The sequence below is a fragment of the Aplysia californica genome, unplaced genomic scaffold (genome assembly GCF_000002075.1).
Source record: "Aplysia californica isolate F4 #8 unplaced genomic scaffold, AplCal3.0 scaffold01066, whole genome shotgun sequence".
Taxonomy (NCBI): Eukaryota; Metazoa; Mollusca; class Gastropoda; order Aplysiida; family Aplysiidae; genus Aplysia; species Aplysia californica.
This window is the reverse complement of record NW_004798336.1, coordinates 101,264-123,928: the sequence shown is the minus strand read 5'-3', so window position 1 is coordinate 123,928 and position 22,665 is coordinate 101,264. Positions and strand designations below refer to the sequence as shown.

Here is a 22,665-nt window from a genome sequence, read left to right as displayed (position 1 = left end):
TTTTTCCCCCTCGACAACTGATCATTATTACAATGATAAGCTACTCTTGACGTTGATCTACGTAATGAATTGTGGGCTTGTCTATGGAGTCAAAATTTGGCGTATGCTAGGCTCTACACAGCAACACAACTTTGGGGTAAACAATCGAGATGACACAGGCGTGTGCATTTGAACGAATCAGTCTTTTTTTTAAACACACCTCATAATATGCAGGCATTTCAGGCACTACTTGTGACTTCTCTTTATACATTACTTGCTCAGTGCCTGTAATTATATACACAAAACCTCATGTTTGCTATAACGAACACCCTCCTACCACACATTGTAGCTAGGCGTCACATGGCGGAAATTTCCGCCCCCCACCCCCCGGCCTTAGAGATAATTGGAACGTACACGCACGAGGTGAAAGGTTACACACATAGTACTACGTCGCCAGCCTCTCTCACTCCCTGTGGCACCGCTAGTGGTTTGAAACATTGGACCTAATTAACCAACAATAGACGACGGGTCTAATCTCGTCTGCTAGAGTTCGTCCGTTCGCCCGCCCGCCCAGTGAATAAAATTGTGGGGCGGACCCAAACAACGAACTGACTCGAGGCTTGAGGTCCGCAGTCCGCTCGCTGAGAGAGTCAAATTGTGGAGCGGACCCAAAAAACGAACTGTCTTGAGGTTCGCAGTTCGCTCTCATGGCCGTCCGTTACCCGTTCGCTCTGATTGAGTCCGCGAGTAACGAACCCGTCCGTCCGCTCGCCCCATCTCTACTGTATTTCCTTCGGCACGAGTAGACCCTCGATGGCTTCAATAATCTAAATTGTGTCAGAAGGGGTCTAAAAATGGCTGGATGGAAGAAGCCCGCCTCTTAATTATCTAAATTGTATTGATGCATGCCTAATAGTTGCTGGGTGGTTGCAGCATGTTTCCTAATTTATCTAAAATATGTCAGTAGGTTCCCAATAATTGCCGCCGTGGATGGTTGGCGGGTGCTCTGGTGTGGTTTACTCCTTCTTTCCTATAAAAAATCAATCATCTCTATCTCCCCTCCTTTTTTGTGTTTGTTGCTCTCTTGTAACACCTCTCATCTTTGGCACTAATATGACCTTATTGTGTTGCAAGTGCTGTAAAAGTCTTTCTAAAACTAAGACTTGCAGCCTGCTTCTTAATTGATCCAAAATAGGGCTGCCTGTTTGCACTAATTTGTCTGATAGTTACTGATTTTGGACCTGTTCTACCACCATACCAATAAAAGTGTCAAAATGACAGAATTTGTCACGGGTGCTGAGATTAAAAGAAAAAACAAATGGCCCATTCTACAGTTATTACAATCTTTCATGTTTTTATGGAAGTCCATACTTTCTGAAAGTTCTGTACTTTCTACCTCATTATATTTACTCAATCCCTAAAAAAGTTACAATAATGGCGTATCGATATTCTGTAGCAAAGGATCAGTATCATTGCCTCCTAACTTCTTGTATAAGTTCGTATATTTACGGTTATATATATATAATATAGATATAGATATATATTTAACCCTACATATCATATATTTCTGGACACCTTTGGAAAATTTTAAAGTCAGCTTGGCAGTCACCCTGGTGATTTGTCTTTGATCCCGATTTTTTCCCGCGAGGTCCTGATTCTTAAAGTGGCAGAGTGAGGTGTTGGCAGGTGCTCTGGTGAGCTTTGCTTCTTCTTTCCTATCAAACATCTATTGTCTTCTTCTCCCCTCCTCTTTTTTTATGTTTGTTACTCTTTTGTAACTCCTCTAATCTTCCGGCGCTCATATGAACTTATGCAGTTGCGAACGCCTTAAAGCCTCTACTAAAACTAAATTTTTTTTTAAAGGCCCAATCCCCCCCCCCCGAGATCCCTGATTCTTAGAGAAGCGGATCTGCATGTGTATACATGTAAAATGTATAATGATGAAGCGCCGTAAAAACTTCTACTGAAACTAAACTAAAAGAAGTAAATTCTTGTTTCTCTCTTGTTCATTCTTCTGTGTGTGTGCAGGCTGTAGAAGTGGAGACGGAGGAGGATAATGAAGTCTTATCTTATCTTATGATAAAGCAAATTCTTGTTTCTCTGTTCATTCCTCTGTGTGTGCAGGCTGTGGAAGTAGAGGCGGAGGAAGTCTTGGTGCTCAAGTACATCTGTGGCAAATCTTGCCTGGCCTCGGGGAACTACCACGTATGTTGTGTCCATGGTGTGACTTGTGGCGTGTCGATTGTGTCACTTGTGTAAATGTGTGTTGTGTCATGTGTTGTGCCAACTGTGTCACTTATGTCGTGTGTTGTGTGGACTGTTTCACGTGTGTCATGTGTTGTGTCAACTATGTCATGTGTTGTGCGGGCTGTTTCACGTGGGTCATGTGCTGTGTCAACTGTGTCACTTATGTCATTTGTTGTGTCAACTGTGTCACTTATGTCATGTGTTGTGTCAACTGTGTCACTTATGTCATGTGTGGTGTCAACTGTGTCACTTATGTCATGTGTGGTGTCAACTGTGTCACTTATGTCATGTACTGTGTCAACTGTGTCACTTATGTCATGTGTTGTGTGACTTATGTCATGTGTGGTGTCAACTGTGTCACCTATGTCATGTACTGTGTCAACTGTCACTTATGTCATGTGTGGTGTCTACTGTGTCAATTGTGTCCTGTAATCGTGTTTTGTACAGTGGAACTCCTAGGATTCAACGAGATGAGATAGATTCCCCATTTTTCTTCTTTAAAATCAATAAAGATAACCCGGATTCAAAGAGCTTTTAAATCAGTGAGCTCGGATTCAACGAGGTCGCTTCCAGGATGAACAACCTCCACAGACGCGGCTTGGCTCATTTTTCTCCCAGAACGAACTTTATCTGTTCCCGGAAACCATCCATTGCACCTGCATCGTGAACCATTATTCACTTAGCCGATTGCATGGGACCAATCAGCAGCCTTATTTTTCATACCAATACATGCTTTGTTGGCTCGCGCACATGTCTACTCTGGCGTGTGTTGGGGTCGGATGGGCGGCCTGCACACGTGTGGCTTTGTGTGCATGTCGGGGAGGGGGGGCACTAGCGGTCCGGGCGTTGAACGTTGCAGATACAAACGCGTCAGTCTTTTTTCCCCCTCGACAACTGATCATTATTACAATGATAAGCTACTCTTGACGTTGATCTACGTAATGAATTGTGGGCTTGTCTATGGAGTCAAAATTTGGCGTATGCTAGGCTCTACACAGCAACACAACTTTGGGGTAAACAATCGAGATGACACAGGCGTGTGCATTTGAACGAATCAGTCTTTTTTTTAAACACACCTCATAATATGCAGGCATTTCAGGCACTACTTGTGACTTCTCTTTATACATTACTTGCTCAGTGCCTGTAATTATATACACAAAACCTCATGTTTGCTATAACGAACACTCGGATTCAACGAGATTTTAGGTCGGGCCCGGCGGCCTCGTTGAATCCGAGTTCCACTTTATAAATCATGTCCCTTGTATTATAGGGATACGCGAAATAAACACCTTGTTGTGAGGAGCAATAAAAATGGTCACAGTAGCTTTTACGTGGGAATGCTTAAGACTTTGTAACAAGGTTAATTATATTATTTACTTACAAACTGGTGAGGGTGCGGTGGCGGAGCGGTTAGTGCGCTCGTTTCTGAAGCGGAAAGTCAGGGTTCGAGCCTCGGTTCGAACAAGGTTTTTTTTGCCCCCTCCTACCCACCCAGCAGTATTGAGTACCTGATTTCGAGTTGGGGAAGTAAAGGCGGCGTGGAAAGGAACTGGCCATCCTACCACAATCTATCGAAAGCCCAGGAAGTTGTCTCACTAACAACGCTATCCCCAATGTCCAGATCAGATGTGGGAACAACTTTACTTTTACTTACAAATTGAGAAAGTGAGACTCTGCTGTAAGAATGCTAATTTGTCCTGAGAAAAGTTCCTTTGATGTGGTGCTACAATTTTTTTTTTTAAACAAACATTGGATTGGGGACAAATGGAGTGTATCTTTGTTTCAAAATCTCAAGTGACAAAGTCCATAGGGAATCAAAAGTTATTCTAAAAAAGCTCATATGACCTTATGCAATTGTGAGTGCCGTAAAACCTCTACTAAAGCTAAAACTAAAAAAAAAAGCTTTTTAAAATTTTTTAATGGACCCGTTTCATTTTTTTAAAATGGACAACTTATAGTAAGTCCTAATTCCTTTCTTTTCTCTGTTCTGTTTGTGACTGTTACGTTTCCCCTTTGCTACAAGACTGTTTCTTCAAGTGGATGCTTGCTGGGCACTCTGGTGTGGTTTGCACCTTTTTTCCTATCAAACATCTATTGTCATTATCTCTCCTCCTTTTCTTTGCATTTCACTCTATTGTGACACTTTCAGTACTTATATGACCAAATTGTGTTGCAATGGCAGTAAAACTCTTCCTAAATAACTTTTTAAAAGCGATCTTTATTCAAAACAAAAAAATGGTTCAGTGGATGGTTGCCGGATGCTCTGGTGTGGTTTGCTTCTTTGTTCCTATCAAATATCTATCGTCTTTATCTCCCCTCCTTTTTTGTGTTTGTTACTTTCTTGTAACACCTCTAATCTTCGGCACTTGTATGACCTTATTGTGTTGCAAGTGCTGTAAAACTCTTACTAAAACTAAACTAAAAGATGGTTCAAAATTTGCATTTGTTGTTGAATTTTGTTTTTCACAGAATATTCTGGATGCGGTAGAGAGGTTCCAGGGTGTTCTCAAAGATTCTGATTCCTTCCTTGCTGCTTTCTATGGCTTGGGTAGTGCCTACGTACGCTTGAAAAGGTGAGACCAGTGCCTGTTGTGTAATGGTTAAGCCTTTTGTCTTTGCGCACAGAAGACGTGGGTGGTTGATGGGTGCTATGGTGTGGTTTGCTCCTTCTTTCCTATGAAACATCTATCGTCCTGATCTCCCCTACTTTTTTATGTTTGCTACTCTCTTGTAACACCTCTTATCTCTGGCACTCATATGACCTTATGCAGTTGTGAGCGCCGTAAAACCTCTACTAAAAGTAAAAAAGCACAGAAGACATGAGTTCGATTCCTGTGTGGGTACATCATTTTCATGACTGTCTATGTTTATCTACTGGCATATTTTATCCCACTCAGCCTGTCTCAGTGCTAAGTGCTTTCTTGTCCTATCTCCATCTGAAATAACAGTGAGAACAATTCATAACAAAGAATGAGCTAAGAAGAAGTCACATTTTCAATGTTTAAAAAAGATGGAGAAAGGACAAGAAAGCACTGAAGTCCCCCTGTGTTGGCCCTGAAAGGCAGAGTCAAATCAGCTCGCTTCCTAATTGATCTAAATTGGGTTAAATGGGTCGAAAAAGACAGTATTTTAAAGAGTGGGGTTTAGGTTAATTTTGTCTGTTTATGTTTTGCCCATATGTTTGTGTCTGCTATATGTTGTTTTTGTTTTGTATTTCTTTTTCTGTTCTTTCCCCTCTGTTGTTCTGCGGTGTAACATCCCCCCCCCCCCCCCAAAAAAAAAACAAACTAGTTTTAAAAAACCCTCAATATCTTTACTTTAAGCTTGTTAAATTTGTGAACCATGTCTACTCTTATTATATAGCAGAAATATTTTGCTTTTTTGGAGGGGTATATTTTCTTTCTTTTCTTTCCCTCTGTCGTTTCTGTCTGTCTGTCCATCTGTCTTACTCATTCTCTGCATTAAATGGTTGTTTCTGTGTCTATATGTGCTTCTCTGTACTGAAACCAAAAACTGATTTGTTTGGGGGGGGGGGGGGGGGGTTGTGGGTGGTTGATGGCAGCTCTGGTGTGGCTTGCTCCTTCTTTCCTATTAAACCATCTATCGTCCTTATCCCCCCTCCTTCTTTTTTGTTTGTTACTCTCTTTTAACACCTACTTTCATCTTCGGCATTTATATGACCATTGTGTTGCGAGTGCCGTAAAACTCTTTCTAAAACAAGCACGTTTTTTTGGTGTTTTTTTTTCAATCAGATTTGAAGAAGCTTTGGTTCCCGTCCGTGCGGGTCTGGACAAGGTCAAGGGCAAGGCGAAGAAGGAGGACTTCTTCCTGTGGCCGCAGACAGACCAGGTGATACAGGAGACGCAACCCGCCGTTCTGAAGGTGAGTCCACTTCTGAGGAGGGGAGAGAGGGCATTGGTTTGGTGGGGGGGGGGGGGGTGCTCTGGTGCGGTTTGCTGCTTCTTTCCTATCAAACATACTTCTATCGTCCTTGTCTGTGGTGGGTTGTTGGCGTGTGCTCTGGTGTGGTTTGCTTCTTCTTTCCTATCAAACGTCTACCATCCTTATCTCCCCTTCTTCTTTTTTGTGTTTGTTACTCTCTTGTAACAGCTCTAATCTTCTGGTGCTCACTAATCTTCTGGTGCTCATATGACCTTATGCTGTTGCGAGCGCCGTAAAACCTCTACTAAAACTTTAAAAAACAGAGGACATTGGTTGGGGGGGAAAGAGGGTAAAGAAGAAGAAAATCTTTTTGGTCATAGGGAACGAAGGAGGGGAAGAATGTAAGGAAAAAGTAAATCTTCTTATTGCCATGGTTATAACTGGTCATGTTGAATATTTTTTATTTTTGTGTGGAATATTTTTTGGCTTTCATTGATGTGGCATATTACAAATTTTTGTTAATAGAGAAAAATCTTTTATTTTCACTGGCTTATTTTGGGTTGGTTTTTTTCTTTTTTCACTCATGTATAATTTTTTTTTTTTTTGGTGAAATACTTTTGGTTTTCACCTATGTATATACATATATATAGATTCTCTCTCTATATATATATTTTTTTATATTTAAAAAAAAAATTTTTTTTTTAAATTTTCTTTTGTGAAGTACTTTTGTTTTTCACTCATGTATAATATTTTTTCAATTTCCCAGCGGCTTCTGAAGGAGCTTTACAAGGAGTGTCTTTGTCCTCCGCAGCCAGATGCCGTGTGTAGACTGCACTTTGACGCGGAGGAGCTGCGTCGCAATATTTACATGTCTGACCCAGATTACAGGGTAATGGATGTGTTTGTGTGTTTGGTGATTTTTAAAAATGGATTTTTGTTGTTTTTTATTCAGGGGGGAGGGAGGACACATGCATAAAAATAGATTCAGAAAGAAATAGATAAATTATTCTTTGATACAGTTCAAGAAACCTATATGCCACAAATGGGTGCTTTGGTGTGGTTTGCTTCTTCTTTCCTATCGAACATCTCTGGTTTATTTTTTAACTCGATTTTTGTGATGTTTCAGGGTCATGTGCGTCTGCTGTGTTTTGCCAACTGCTGTTTGGAGTTGCATGCTACGTGTTGGAAGATGTTCAAGGCCAGGCTGGAGGGCAAGGTGAAGGATAAGGTGAGCTGTTCGGTTTGGTTGAGACTACAGGCCAACCCTACGAAAGTTATGCACTAAACGTGTCACGACACGCTGGAATCAGGCTCTTGTCAATTTTTGGACATAAAGTTATTGGTATCATCTTAAAGCTTGTTCATTTGTTTTGCTTTGGATGAAAAAATATCCATTTATCTTGAATGGAGGTCGAGATATTTATGAATGAAGGAGATGGGGTCGCCTGGTTTCAGAGGTAACATTAATGAGAAAACGGCAGCTAAATATTAGTTATTTCCTGAGCTTGAGAGTCCGTGGAAACTGAAAATTTACATTTTTTGTACCTTTAATCAACGTTTTTCAGTAAAATCCACACAGTAATGTGTTCTTTAATGGGCATGAAAGGTGTTGAGCCAAAAAACCAAAATTGTATAAAAATTTCCAAACCTTCGGAAAAATGCCAGTTTTTTCACTTTGACTGTTTTGGCGAGCGCCTGATTTCACCACGCTGAAGACTAAGGTTGATTAACTGCAGCCGTAGTTTTGTGTCAGGTGGGTGGAGTAAGTTGGGTACAGGTTTGACCATGCTGTGCAAAGGTTCAAAGTTCAATTCAGAGTTTGGTCTGATTAATTTTTGTTGTTGCCATTTATGCTCGCATTTTTTTGTGCCCCGATCAGACTAGAATGTCGCAGAATTAGTTTTTCTTTTCCTTTTCCTTTTTTCTTGTCAAGTGATAAGATTATAATGGAACTATCACTATTATTTCTCTTTCTCTCTCTGTCTCTTGGCATGCCCCTCATTTTCTCTGTCTGTCTGTCTGTCTGTCTGTCTGTCTGTCTGTCTGTCTCTCTCTCTCTCTCTCTCTCTCTCTCTCTCTCTCTCTGTCCCTCTCTCTCCCCACCCTCTCTTCATCCCCTGTCCTCGTTCTCTCACTATCTTTCTTCTCTCCTCTTGCTCTCTCGCTGTCTCTCAGGGTCAAAACAGCCATCATTTTCTCCTGAGTGCAGGTGATTGGTGAGTGCTCAGGTGTGGTTTCCTTCTCTTTTTATCAAACGTCTATCACCATTATCTCTCTTCCTTCTTTTATTGTGTTTGATAATGTTACTCTCTTGTAATATTTGCATCACCTTATTGCGTTGCAAGTGCCGTAAAACTTACTAAGGTGGGTGGTTGGTAGGTGCTCTGGTGTGGTTTGCTTCTTCTTTCCTATGAGTCATCTATCGTCCTTATCTTCCCTTCTTCTTTTTTATGTTTGTTACTCTCTTGTAACACCTCTAATCTTCTGGCGCTCATATGACTGTATGCAGTTGTGAGCGCCGTTAAACATCTACTAAAACAATATCTGCATCACCTATATGACCTTATTGCGTTGCAAGTGCCATAAAACTTACTAAAACAATTTTGTCCTGAGCAGGATGTGGTGGATACTCGGTGCCCCACGCCGGACTGCTGGGGAGTGATCCGGGCCGTGTACATCCACAAAGTGGACAGTGACAGGCCGGTCAAGATTCTGTCCCAGCGGACCTGGCAGGATAAGGTAGCCGACCCCGCCCCGAGGGTCAAGGTCAGGTCTGACAAGTGAGTGTTTCCTTTGTTGTTATTGCTTTTTTTGGTATTTCTATTGATATTGTTTCTGTTGTGCTTTGTTATAGTTTTACATTCATGGCTGTTTTTTTCTTTTTAGATGATAGACTCGAACCTCGCCTGATCGGCAGCTACATGCTGTTTTCGAATGTACTCTTCATAGTGGCTTCCAGTTTTGAGTTGGTTTTTTTCCTTTTACTTTCTTTACTCAAATAAACAGTTTGAGGGCTCTCGTGGCCTAGAGGTTAATGTGTTGGCCTCTCATTCAAAGGTCCCGGGTTCGAATTCGGGTAGCGACCGAAAAATTTTCTTCTCTAAAATTGTCTCCTTTCACCTTCTTTCCTGCTCTCTTGCAATGTTCTGTTGTCTGCTTTCATTTCCACTTTCTGCCCCCACCCCCTCACCTCCTTTGCCCCCTCCTCTGGGCTCCTGACTCTTTCTGCAGCCTTTCTACTGCTACTCCTTGGCTCCTCCTTACCTCTGTCTTTCTGCCACACCCCTGATATTCTGGTAGGAAAGATCTACACCTAGCCTTCTCGGACAAGGGCGAAAAATCTCAGAGGGCCTGTGTGCAAGTTGCGCATGTTAAAGATCCCTTGGCGGTCTAAAATCGATAAGAGTAGGCTTCGGCCGCCACACGGGTAAAATTCAAAATTTCCTACCAACTGAAAATATTAGGTGTGTCCCGCGCGCTCATATGACCTTATGCAGTTGTGAGCGCCGTAAAACGCTTTACAAAAACAAAAACAAAATAAACAGTTTTGTGGGACCCAAGCTTCTTCTTCTTCTGCGTACCTCTGGTTGTGCCCAGGGGTTACTGACTGTAACATCTTCATCTCGTAGTGCAGTTGATTTTTACATTCATAGCTGTTTTTTTGTATATAGATGATAGACTCGTACCTTGCCTGACCAGCAGCTACATGGTGTTTTCGAATGTACTCTTCATAGTGGCTTCCAGGTTTGAGTAGGAAATAATTTTTAACTTTGCCTCCTCTTTTCACTTTCATCATCACTAGGGATCTTTAATGTGCGAAAGTGGGTGGTTGGCGGGTGCTCTGGTGTGGTTTTCTTCTTCTTTTCTATCAAACATCTATCGTCCTTATCTATCCTTCTTCTTTCTTACGTTTGTTACTCATAGCTGCCACTTCCCCGCTAAATAGCGGAAACTCCGTTTCATCTAGCTTTTCCCGCTACGTTCCTCCTTCCTCCGCTGGACCGCTCTCGCTCGCAAATTGTGATACTTTTTTTTTACACGCGGAAAACACCGAACCGGGAGAGAGATGAAAACGCGGCTTGCGCATGTCCGCCTGTAGCTTTCTACTTCCATTCTTCTATGCCTAGCGCTAGTTTCACATTGTTTATTGTTGTGGAGCAACATAGTTTCGATTGGGCATCGGGACGTTGACGCGCCGAGTTGCCATTGAAAACGGCGGAAATTTGAGAGAAATTGATGCAGAATGCAAAAATAAAAGGAGCTGGAATGAGAAAGAAAGAAGCAGCCGGTGTGCGACTTGAAAAGTTCATTAGAAAATTGAACTAGCCGCTTGCTGCACTTTGCTGCGTTTGGTGCGCTAAAGAAATCGCGGCCCCGGCACTCCTGTACAATTGCGGTCCCATTTGTTTACATGACGGCTATTGTGACTGTGAAAGTGAACCTAGATCTAGATAATCTATCTCTAGATATAATCTAGGTCTACACATATTCTAGATATCTAGATTCAAGATCTAGATTGGATAGCCTTGGCTATAATTTTAATTCAGTTTAGATCACTAGATCTAAATAAGAAACACATTACAGGGGCAGTAAGTCAAGTGCAAACAGGACCGCAAATGTACAGGAGTGCCGAAATCGCTCAATACAGCAGCAAAAGTGTTGCCTCCCTGATCCAATACTGCTCTACATCGATGTACAAGTTTAAAGTGAAAGAAATCTTTTTATGAGACACCAGCTGGCAACAAACACTGGATTTTTAGTCACCAAGTCCAAACTGTGTCAAATTGACTCAAATGCTTGTTAGTCAACTTACTGCCTTTGTTTTTGTGGGTTTTTTGGGGGGGGGGTTCAAATACATTTTAATTCAGTTGTCTATGGTTAACAAATATGACAGTTTTCCCTTCCAAAACCGTAGGCTAGATTTTCCAGTATATTGCCTCTGGATCTCACTGGTTTTACTCTGGCCTTCGGAGAGCGGGCATACGCCTTCGCGTGAATTTCCTCCTTTTTTAAAATTCCTGAGTGGCAGCTATGGTTACTCTCTTGTAACGCCTCTGATCTTCTGACGCTCATATGACTTTATGCAGTTGCCAGCACCGTAAAACCTTTACTAAAACTAAAATACCTTGCCCGACAGGCATCTACATTCTATTTTCGAATGCACTCTTCATAGTGGCTTCCAGGTTTGAGTGGGAAATAGTTTTGAACTTTGCCTCCTCTTTTCACTTTCACCATCACTAGGGATCTTTAAAGTGCGAACCGTCTACGCAGGACCTCTGAAATTTTTCATCCTTGTCTGAGAAGTCTAGGTGCTCGATTCTATTTACCCTAGGATCAGAGAGTGTAGAAAACATGGGGAAAATCCTGACGCTGTTGGGGATCAAACTCCGGACATCCGGATTGACATTTGAACACCATACCTGTTAAGCTATCAAGTCCCCTCACTTAAAGTGATTACCATATATCAGTGTTCTTTTAAAATGTCCCCAGCCCAGAGAAACTGAGGAAAAAGATGGAACGGAAGAAGGTAAAGAGGCAGAAGAAGGAAGAGGCGAAACTGGCCAAGACGGAGGTAGAGGAGAGTCCTGCTGTGGTGAAAAAAGATGTGGAGGGTATGTGGTTCAAACCTTCTCAACTCGTTCAGTTAGTTTTTATATTTTATTTTTTGGTCTGGTTACAGCTTAGAAGTTTGTTACATATGCATAGCTGCCAACTAGTTTGCAAAAAGGATTTCTGATAAGTTTTTGAAAGTTTGAATATTAGTGGTGGGTGGTACTGGTGAAATTCTTAAGACTGGGAATAGATGACGTCAGAAGCTCTTTGTGTCTAGTTGCTTACCTGCTGCATCTCTCTTTCTATCAGCCCCTCTCCATACCCCTCCCCCAGCATATTTCACTGGGCGTTGGTTATTTCTAAAAATGTTCCTGGAGTGTGGGGGAAGAGTGTTGAAAGATGTCAAACGTGATCTATGTCTATGTCATACTAGACAATGTGGGACACAGAACCCCTTGGAAATTTCCCGTCATGAAGGATTGAACTTTGCGAGTAAATTTTAATAAATAATCATGGCGGTTAAAATCTTATTTTATTTTCAGGAATCTGCACATCAAAATATAAATATAAGCAAAGTTGTTCGAGATGAGCCTCATTTGATGCAATATTTCAAACACAATTTTATTTTTAAATTTTTGTCAATTTTGAACTTGATGTCATGTATCAAGGTAACCTAGTGCTTTGGGCTGTGCATCTGATGTTACAGCTTCTTCACTGCACAGTAACTGGAGCTTTATTTCCAAGGGCACATCACTTACTGTGCTAATCTCTTGGTATAAGCACCTTTCCAGAGGTGGTACCACGTGGTGTCAATTTGATACTCTCTTGAAACACCTCTAATCTTTGGCACTTATTCATATTATACTATTGAGTTACTACTTATTCATATTATACTACTGAGTTACTGATATTCTTTAACACATTTTTCTGGGGCTGCAATGGGTTAGACAGTGGCAAAGTCTAAAAGTTTGTAAGTAGAATTTACATTAACATTAATCTTTTTATTGAAGTTTGTGAGAGGAAGTTTGGTTGCAATGACGGCTATTTTTAAACCATGTATATTGGAAGGCACAACTTTTCTTTCCCTCTGTTGTTTCTGTCAGTATATCTTTGTTGCTCCCTTCACTTAATGACGGATATTGTGCCCATGTACTTCTCTTCACTCGAATTCAAGTGGGCGGTTGGCATGTTCTCTGGTGTGGTTTGCTTCTTCTTTCCTATCAAACATCTATCGTCTTTATCTCCCCTTCTTCTTTTTCATGTTTGTTACTCTCTTGTAACGACTCTAATCTTCTGACGCTCATATGACCTTATGCAGTTGCGAGCGCCGTAAAACCTCTACTAAAACAAATCACTCAAATTCACCCCTCCTCTTACAGTTGAGCCACAACCAGTCCTGATAGAGTCGGAGAAACTGGTGGAGCTGAGGAAAGACGAGATGGAGGTGCTGCTGGAGGTAAGAGAAAACGCTGATTTATATGGGCTATTCCCCCACCCCTGTCATGATTTCCAATCAAAATTGTCCAAGACAGCCACCCAGGTGGGTGGTTGGCAGGTGCTGTAGTGTGGTTTGCTTCTTCTTTCCTATCAAACATCTATTGTCATACCCTCCTTCTCTTTTGTGTTTGTTACTCTCTTGTAACACCTCTAATCTTCAGCACTTATATGACCTTATTGTGTTGCAAGTGCCGTAAAATACTTACTATAACTAAAAATCCAGTATCTCCATCTGTCTGCCTGGATGTTGTATCCCTCACAGGCTGGGTAGTCCCTGACAGGCAGAGGGGAAGAAGAAAATGTGTCATTTTTTTGCTACACATCTTTCCTGTACATTTAAAACACATAGAGTAAAGTCAGGTGTGCGTCCACCTTAAGGCCTTTAGAAAGCCATAATTCGGCTATTTTCGTATCGATCCAAATTTTGAAAGTATCGGCGTGATCGACAGAATTGTGCGCTTCACCAGACTTAGTTATCATCTCTGTATGCTTAATAGACTTCTACATAGCATTTTAATGCGTCCACTTTGGTCTGGTGACGCATCCACTTAGCTGGTGAATGCGTCCACTAGGTCTGGTCAGTGCCATCACCCCCTAATTCTTTATAATATTAGAAATAAATGATGTTTAAACATAGAATCTAGATCTATGTTCACCCAGTCTGTCATTCTTCATCCTATTATTATCCACTCACTCATTCTTCATTATGTAAGAAATAAAAATGAATAAAACCTTTAGACCTATGTTAAGACATTTCATTTATTAACATTGACTTTAGATAAAGTAACAAAAAACATTTACATGTAGACTCTATTTATTAATTTACAACCAAATATCTTTGTACTAGATCTATGTAGATTTATTAAAAATTTTAGTTTGTAATGTTTAGTCATTCAAATGCAAGTAAATTTATGTATTCAAAATAGGTGGATGGATGGTAAGTACAAAGGGGTGATGAAATAGTGGGCATGCACTTCTCGGGTTTTTGCCAGTAAGATCTTTTGTCAGCACATTTCACATAGTCATTGCCACTAAGGGAGGGCCATCTAGACATGAAAGACTTTTGTTTGGGGGGTTTTAATGTTACAAAAACAAACAAATAAATAATGTAGACGAACTAAATCTAGATCTCTTCATCTAATGGGATTTTAAAAAACAAAAATTTCAGAAAAATAAACCTTTGATTGGTAATAGATGTCTCAGGTGGCTGAGTGAATGACATTTATGCATTTGTACAGGATGTGAACTCATTCACCATACTGAATCTACTCCGTCGGTGAGTGCCGCTACCCATGGACGCGTGACCAGACTATACTAAAACTTGGTATGGTGAGCACGTCCACCCCCCTCGTGGCTCAAATTTCCCTTGTTGAATGGCACAATGGATAAACTTATATTTTAGAACCTTTGTAAAGGCTAATAAAAGCAAGTAAGGGCGCTTGAAGTTCGTTAGTTGCCAAGAAACCGACTAACAAATAAGCGTCTCCGCTAGTGTAACTCGCTAATGAAGAAGACAAATTTTTAATTACCAGAAAATGGTGACTTACCGAGTGTAAAAAACGAAAGTAAAATGTGAAATGAAACGGAAACTGCTTATACTTTTTAATTACACGACCGGAATCGATCCAACACCGGTGAATAACGAAATACAGTGAGTGGACGCATAGACCAGGTGGACGCGACACCCTACTTTACTCTATAGAATCTGTGTGAATTTTACTGAGAGACGTCGATTAATGGCGAAAAAATGTAAATTTTTAGTTTCCTTGGGCTCTCTAGCTATGGAATTCATCAAATTTTTGCAGCCATTTCCTCTCTATTTTTACCACCAAAACCAGGCTCACCCCACCTCTTTCAGTTGCAAATATCTCGACTTCTATTAAAGATAGATGGTTAATTTTTACATTGAAAGCAAAACAAATGAAAAGCTTTAAGATGATACCAATATCTCCATATGCCCCAAAATTGACGAGCGCCTGATTCCACCGTGTCATGACACATTTACAGTTACAGGTACAATTTTCAAGGTGTTCTCCCCTTTTCCTTGCGATGAGTGTGACCCAAAAATTGGACAAATAAATCCTGAAATCTAAATATCTGAAATTGCCCGGGTTTTGCCTGGCTTCTTTCTGAATACAAGATGTAACAGACAATAGTGAGTAAGTTTTGAGTCCCTGCACATGGGTTTCCTCGGGTGTGAAAAGTTAAGGGTTTTTGTTTCTTACCTGTTGGACATCTGTGTTTGTTGGGGGGTTTTTCGGTTTTTTAACTTTTAAATTGAAATGTGGGTGGGTTGGCGGGTGCTCTGGTGTGGTTTTTAATAATAAAAATAATAATAATAATATATAACATTTATATAGCGCATTTCCAAAAAAGTAGCTCAATGCGCTTTACATTGGAATACCCATTTTTCAAAAACCTTTCTTACTACTTCCTTTCTTCTCAAGCAATATACATTAATGCACACACACATACACACACACACACACACACACACAATCACACACACAGAGGCTATTTTCATCCAGACATAGGAACAGAACAAATATAATGAAAGATAACGTTAAAAGCTTATGAAGAATAGGCCTGTAGGAACAGAAAATGTTTATTATGTCTTTGAAGCTATCAAGTGTTCTTATTTTGTTTTTGTCCTTCTTTCCTATCAAACATCTATCGTCCTTATCTCCCCTTCTTCTTTTTTATGTTTGTTACTCTCTTGTAACACCTCCAATCTTCTGGGGCTCATATAATAATAATAATAATAAATAGCATTTATACTGCGCATTTCCATTTCCTAAAAGATGCTCAATGCGCATTACAATGAAAAAGACATCACATCTTAAAAATTAATCGACACAAATGTGTACGTAAAACAAAGTATTATACATATAATATAAATGCATATGTGTAAAATTTTATACCAGAAAAACAGTCTCGCAGTGAGGTTGAAAATGTGTTCACTAAAAATATACAATGCAATAAAAATTCACGAACAGTCAAAATAAAGTTGAAACGTGAGTAACTAGAAACATTCATTAAAACATTAATTCTATACAGATAGAAAAACATTTCTGTTCTATCTCTCTCTCTCCCTCTCTCTCCTCTCTCTCTCTCTCTCTCTCTCTCTCTCTCTCTCTCTCCTTCTCTCTCTCTCTCTCCCTCTCCCTCTATCTCTCTCTCTCTTTCTCTCTCCCTCTCTCGCTATCTCTCTCTTTTCTCTCTCTATCTCTCTCTTTTTCTCTCTCTCATTCTCACTCGCTATTTCTTCAGTCTCACAGTCTGGCATACACATGCATATATATCACAGTACATCATTATGACAGGTATGCTTTTGTGAATGCTTCAGCTGATTTTTGAAAATGGAAATTTTTGGGGCAGATCTTATTTTATATGGGAGTTCGTTCCATACCTGGGGACCAAAGAACAAAAAGGAACGCTCGCCGTATGTTTTGTAATTTTGTTTTGGAGTTTTAAGAATTAGATTGTCAGAGGCTGATCTAAGGGCTCTAGGTGGATTATATAATTCCAGGAATGTTTTAAGATAAAAAGGTGCACTATCATTTATACATTTAAAACAGAACGGCAGTTTTGTATTTAATCCTTTCTTTTATTGGCAGCCAGTGTAGTTCTTTCAGAATTGGTGTTACGTGGGCTGATTTCTTTTGTCTCATTATCAATTTTGCTGCTTGATTTTGGAGTACTTGTAACTTTGATAGTTTTTCGGATGTCAAACCGGACAAAATAACATTACAGTAATCTAACTTTGATAAAATGAGTGTTGTTACAAGTGTCTTGGCTGCTGCTTTAGTTAAATAATTTCTTACACTGCCAATTTTCTTAAGCTGAAAGTAAATACTTTGGCTGAGCTGGCTTATTTGGGAGGACATAGACATATCATAATCCAACTGAACCCCCTAGATTTTTAAGATTTCTTTTTGAACGAATGGTATGGTTATTAATATCAATTTGTAGCTCTGGGAGATTTTTAATGGCTTTTGTATTTCCACTTAACATTATTTCCGTCGTGTCATCATTTAGATTCAATTTATTGCTGGTCATCCATATTTTTAAATCTCTAGTACATTGTTCAGTAGAGTCGACTAAAAGTGGTATTTGATCGAAATCAATAGACTTATAAATTTGAGTGTCATCAGCATGAAGATGGTAATTCGTGCCATATTGTCTTAATTAAAATATCAGCAATAGGTTGTGTATACATTGTAAACAAGACAGGTCCAAGAACAGACCCCTGAGGAACACCACATCTAAGCAAAACATTATTAGAACACGTGTTTCCAACCACAACTGCTTGTGTTCGATCCTTAAAATATGACTCAAACCATCGCAAGACAGTACCCTTTATGCCAAAAGTAGTATTTAATCTCTCAAGTAAAATGTCATGATCAATGGTATCGAATGCAGCCGAAAGGTCCAAAAGAGTAAGAAGACATACCTTTTTTTCATCAATATATTTTAAAATATCAGTACAGACCCTTAGTAACGCTGTCTCGGTACTATGGTGTGCCTTATATGCTGACTGATAGACTTCGCTAAGATTATTTGCTTTAATATGATGTAACAGTCTATTAGATACAACTGTTTCCAGAATTTTGGAAAGGAAAGAAAGATTTGAAACAGGTCTAAAATTTTTAAAGTCCTTTTCATCAAGTCCAGATTTTTTCAAAAGGGGTCTAATATGTGCTGTCTTAAAGCAATTTGGTACTGTGCCTGTGAGGAGAGAATCATTTACAATTTGGGTGATATGTGGAAGAAGTTCATGCAAACATTTTTTTAAAAGGCTGGTGGGCATGGGGTCTAAGGCGCAACTTTTTGATGGACTATCTAATATGATCTTTTTGATTTCTTCTTCCGTTGCTGGAGTAAAATAATCGATGACTAGCCCTTTAAACTGATGGTAATTTGGGGCACTCTTGTCTGATGGAGGTGATTTTTTAAGAAAAAAAGTCTGAAAAACTACTACAAAGATCTCTATCGGTGCCAGGGGGTAATATTGTTCTGTTTTGGTTGCCAAGCAGTTCACTAGAGACATCAAAAAGTTCCTTACAAGTTTTAACATTTTCAAATTTTGACAAAAAGAAAGTACGCTTGGCTTTGGTAATCATTTTACTAACAGAATTCTTCATAGTAATAAATATTCCCTTATGCACTTCAAGTCGTGTTTTTCTCCATATGACCTTATGCAGTTGCGAGCACTGCTACTAAAACTGAAACTATCTCTCTTGAAACACCTATAATCTTCGGCACTTATATTACCTCAATGTGTTGCAAATGCCGTAAAACTGTTACTAAAAATTTTTTAAAAATTAAATTGAAATGACAAAGTGAAACATTTCTTGTCAGAGATAGTGTCCTAGCCATGCCCTAAGCCAATGGGTGGTGGGGGCCTCTTGTGTACTCTCCAGGGCCCCATCTGTTATATTAATGTGGGTGGTTGGCGGGTGCTCTGGTGCGGTTTGCTCCTTCTCTCCTATTGAAAAATCTGTCGTCCTTTTCTCCCCTATTTCTATTTTGTGTTTTTGTTTGTTTTTGAAAAGTGTTTTACGGCGCTCGCAACTTCATAAGGTCATATGAGCGCGTGGGACACACCTAATATTTTCAGTTGGTAGGAAATTTTGAATTTTGCCCGGATGGCGGCCAAAGCCTACTCTTATCAATTTTAGACCACCAGGGGATCTTAAACGTGCGCAACTTGCACACGGGCCCTTTGAGATTTTTCGCCCTTGCCCGAGAAGGCTAGGTGTAGATCTTTCCTACCAGAAGATCAGGGGTGTGGCAGAAAGACAGCAGTAAGAAGAAGCGAAGGAGTAGCAGTAGAAAGGCTGCAGAAAGAATCAGGAGCCCAGAGGAAGGGGCAAAGGAGGTGAGGGGGTGGGGGCAGAAAGAGGAGACGAAAGCAGATGACAGAACATTGCCAGAGAGCAGGAAATGAAGTGAAAGGAGACAAATTTAGAGAAGAAAATTTGTCGGTCGCTACCCGGATTCTAACCCAGGACCTTTTGAATGAGAGGCCAACACCTTAACCTCTAGGCCACGAGAGCCCCCATTTTGTGTTTGTTACTCTCTTGTAACACCTCTAATCTTCAGCACTTATATGACCTTATTGTGTTGCAAATGCTGTAAAACACTTACTTTAAATAAATAAAATATTTTCTCATTTACTTAAGTTTTTACTGCTACTCGTTCATCCTCTGTTGCTGCTAAACGTCGAGGGGAGATGCAGTTTTCTATGGTAGGCCAGCTCCGCAGCTCTTTCAGTTGTGATATTATATTATCTTAGGGTTTCCTTGACACCCTCGATCCACCTTTTGCGTGGCCTTCCTCTTCCTTTATAGCCTGAATGTTTGGTGTTGTAGGCTCTCGAGGCTGGCTGGTGAGGTGACCAGCACCTTTTCTCAATTGTATCTGTAAAACTTCTACCAATGTATTCTTCTCCCGTCCAGGGCAAGCAGAAGTCGAGTAAGGTGAAGAAGAAGAAAGACAAGAGCGGTAAACAGGTCCTGCAGGTGGACTTCCAATACGCCGGGGATGATGGGAAGGAGTTGTTCGGGGCCCACTCCCTGGATGAAGATGGGTAGGAAATTATATTTAAAGGAAAACGTGGGTCGGTGATCCCAAAGAATATCGATAAAAATTTTCAAAATATCGATTTTTTTCTTTTTGCAGAAAAACATCCTTTGACGTTTGTTCTATCGGTTCACAATAGTGAAACTGTTGTAAAAACACTCTAAATGACCTTAACGGGCGTTTGCAAAGTCTATATTGAACTAAAAATCTTTTTAAAAATTCCTGGGTTTTTTTTTCTTTTCTCAAAATCTGCTTATTGACACTGTGTGACCTCGTTGACGCAAGGAGTTTTCACAAACTACTGAAGCTAGGAGCTTCAAATTTGACATACAAGTTCTTTTACTCTATATCTCCAGGGAGGGGGGGGGTGTAAACCTACTACGCCGGGGCCCTTTTTTGGTACTAAATCTTAAAATGACAACAACGTCAGTAAATGGGTCATTAAATCCAAACTAGCGAACTTGTTAGTTCTGACCATCAGCCGCTGGGAGCGGTTTGCCGGAGATAAAGAGTTAAGGTCTATTCTGGGGATCTATGTGAGGAAATTTGGAAATATTGGTAACTTGTGGAAATATTCAAATTTTTTCTTTAAAAATACCTCAAATTTTCGTCAACTGACTCTCAGGGGTCCGTTGACTTTGGGCTCACTTTTTTTTATTTTAAAAGATAGGTCAAAATCCTTCCATAGATCCACAGCCCATATAGGTTTGCACTTGTGTGCCAAATTTCAGGCTGTAGTTTCAATATTTTGCTATGAATTTCTTCTGCACTAAGAAACTCGTTTGAAAATCCAAGATGGCCACCACAGAGACCCATTTTCCCTGAAAAATTCAATAAATCCACCTTAAGTACATCCTATTTACCTCCATGAACTTCTTGCACAATTGCATGAAAGTGAATAAAAGTCATTCAGGAGTGTACACTCAAACCCGCTCTCACGGCCTACTGTCCAAGACAATCACTTGTGCAAACATCCACTTCCTGCTTTCCTCCTTGGGTTTTTTCTTCAACGTTATAATGGCTTTGTTCAAGACTGTCTGTCGAAGACAACTATTTTTACCTCAACAATGTGTTGCCATCTTTTGCAGTTTCGACTGTGCTTATATTTGTTAAAGTATGTCCTTTCAATTCTTACATGTTTTAAAAAGTGTTCCCTCTGTAGTCTCTATCTCTCTATTTTTCTTCAGCACTAAATGGCTGTTATTGTGTGGATGTGCTTCTTTTTATTCAAACTTCAAATCTCATCAGCAAATGCTGAACTTGTACCATGAATGCTTTATCTCAGCCAGAAATAATTTTCTGTGATTTGGGATGGGGTGAGGAGATTGGGGGGAGGGGGGGGGGGTAATTAGGGTAATGTGTGGTCCAAGTTTAACCCCTAATGAGGCATTCTTGAGCATGAGTTGTTCTGGGAGTTTTCAAGGCTTGCTGAATGAACTTCTCAGCACCCCTCGTGGCAGTGCCACTGACTGAAGTGTCTTTAGGCCATTCCCAAAGGGGGGACATTTCTCGTTCATGCACAGTAGAATTGTAAATGAGCTGATTCATCAAGGTCACGCTCATAACTGGGCCTGATCTACAACAGGGAACTGCTGCTTTCTCTTTCCTAATCCTTACTATTGTCAGTTTCCTCTACTTCTTTTGTATGTTTGTCACACTCTTGTGACCCATTATTTCCGGGGTGCCTTTATAGTCGAAGCAGACTTTGTGCTGTTGAAGCTAGAGAGGTGAGCAGAGTAACGCTGATTCCCTGTAAGGACTTCTCTGTTGACATCCACCCCTTGGCGCTCATATGACCTTATGCAGTAGCGAGTGCCGTAAAACCTCTACTAAAACTAAACTAAAAACTTCTCAGTGGTGTGGGATATGGACTTTTAATTTTGAGGTCCTGCCCCTTAACCCTTTCAGTGCCGTTTTCGATGACAGAAGAAGTAAGGGTTTGGTACCAACTTCATTGATCGTCAAAAATCAACTGGCGTTTCATTTAATATTGTGTATGGCTTTTAAGATTTTCGGCTAATAAAACATTTGTTTTTCAGTTATTGTTCCAAAGAGGAAACAATTTCATGCTGAAGTAAAGTTTTGACAAGCCTTTTTATACAGAAGGATAAAATTGCTATTTTTCCCTTTTTATACCGAAGGATAAAATTGCTTTTTTTCCCTTTTTGTTCCGAAGGATAAAATTGCTATTTTTCCCATCTAGTGCTTAGCACTCGCGGGGTATACAAATACTAAAATGCAGTTGCTGGCACTGAAAGGGTTCTACTAGTTACTTATTAACGAAATTTTGTAAGAATTTTTTTTTTTTATTCTAACTTGAAAATAGCAAATAAGACTTTTTCATGTTTATCGAAGATCAATGAAATTTTTTTTTCTTTTTTTTTTTGTCTCTTTTTGTTTAAACTATTAAATTGGAAATTTCAACAAATAAAACTTTTTCTTATTTTTCAGAAATGCTGTGTCCCAGCCGTCCCGTATGACATTAGGTGGTGGAGGCCTCTTGCCTTTTCCCGGGACTGGACCTCTGCCCATAGGCAACGGGCTCCTCCCCCTGCCTTCCTTCCCTCTGTTCAAGGACCAGGCTGCAGAAGATCTCTACCTGTGAGTACAGAGCTCTCGTTTCCTCTGGTCCGAATAAAGAGACACCCTTTACTTTCTGACTGTATCCTCTGGTCCGAATAAAGAGACACCCTTTACTTTCTGACTGTATCCTCTGGTCCGAATAAAGAGACACCCTTTACTTTCTGACTGTATCCTCTGGTCCCAATAAAGAGACACCCTTTACTTTCTGACTGTATCCTCTGGTCCCAATAAAGAGACACCCTTTACTATCTGACTGTTGAGTACCGAGCTGTGGTCCAAATGAAGGGACACCCTTTACTCTCTGACTGTTGTGCCTGTCTGTCTGTCTTGCTTCCCCCC

General features: G+C 40.2%; 1 protein-coding gene across 1 annotated transcript in view; it reads left to right on the top strand.

The window, feature by feature from the left end:
• LOC101848395 overlaps positions 1 to 22,665 on the top strand; it is a gene marked incomplete at its 5' end in the record, with an annotated part of 76,418 nt that overhangs the window by 23,893 nt on the left and 29,860 nt on the right. Inside the window, 10 exon segments of the mRNA XM_013089862.2 lie at positions 2,104 to 2,184; positions 4,696 to 4,799; positions 5,979 to 6,108; positions 6,875 to 6,997; positions 7,235 to 7,336; positions 8,725 to 8,888; positions 11,599 to 11,720; positions 13,041 to 13,117; positions 19,620 to 19,750; positions 22,195 to 22,344. Of these exon segments, the coding sequence (XP_012945316.1) occupies positions 2,104 to 2,184; positions 4,696 to 4,799; positions 5,979 to 6,108; positions 6,875 to 6,997; positions 7,235 to 7,336; positions 8,725 to 8,888; positions 11,599 to 11,720; positions 13,041 to 13,117; positions 19,620 to 19,750; positions 22,195 to 22,344 (1,184 nt within the window).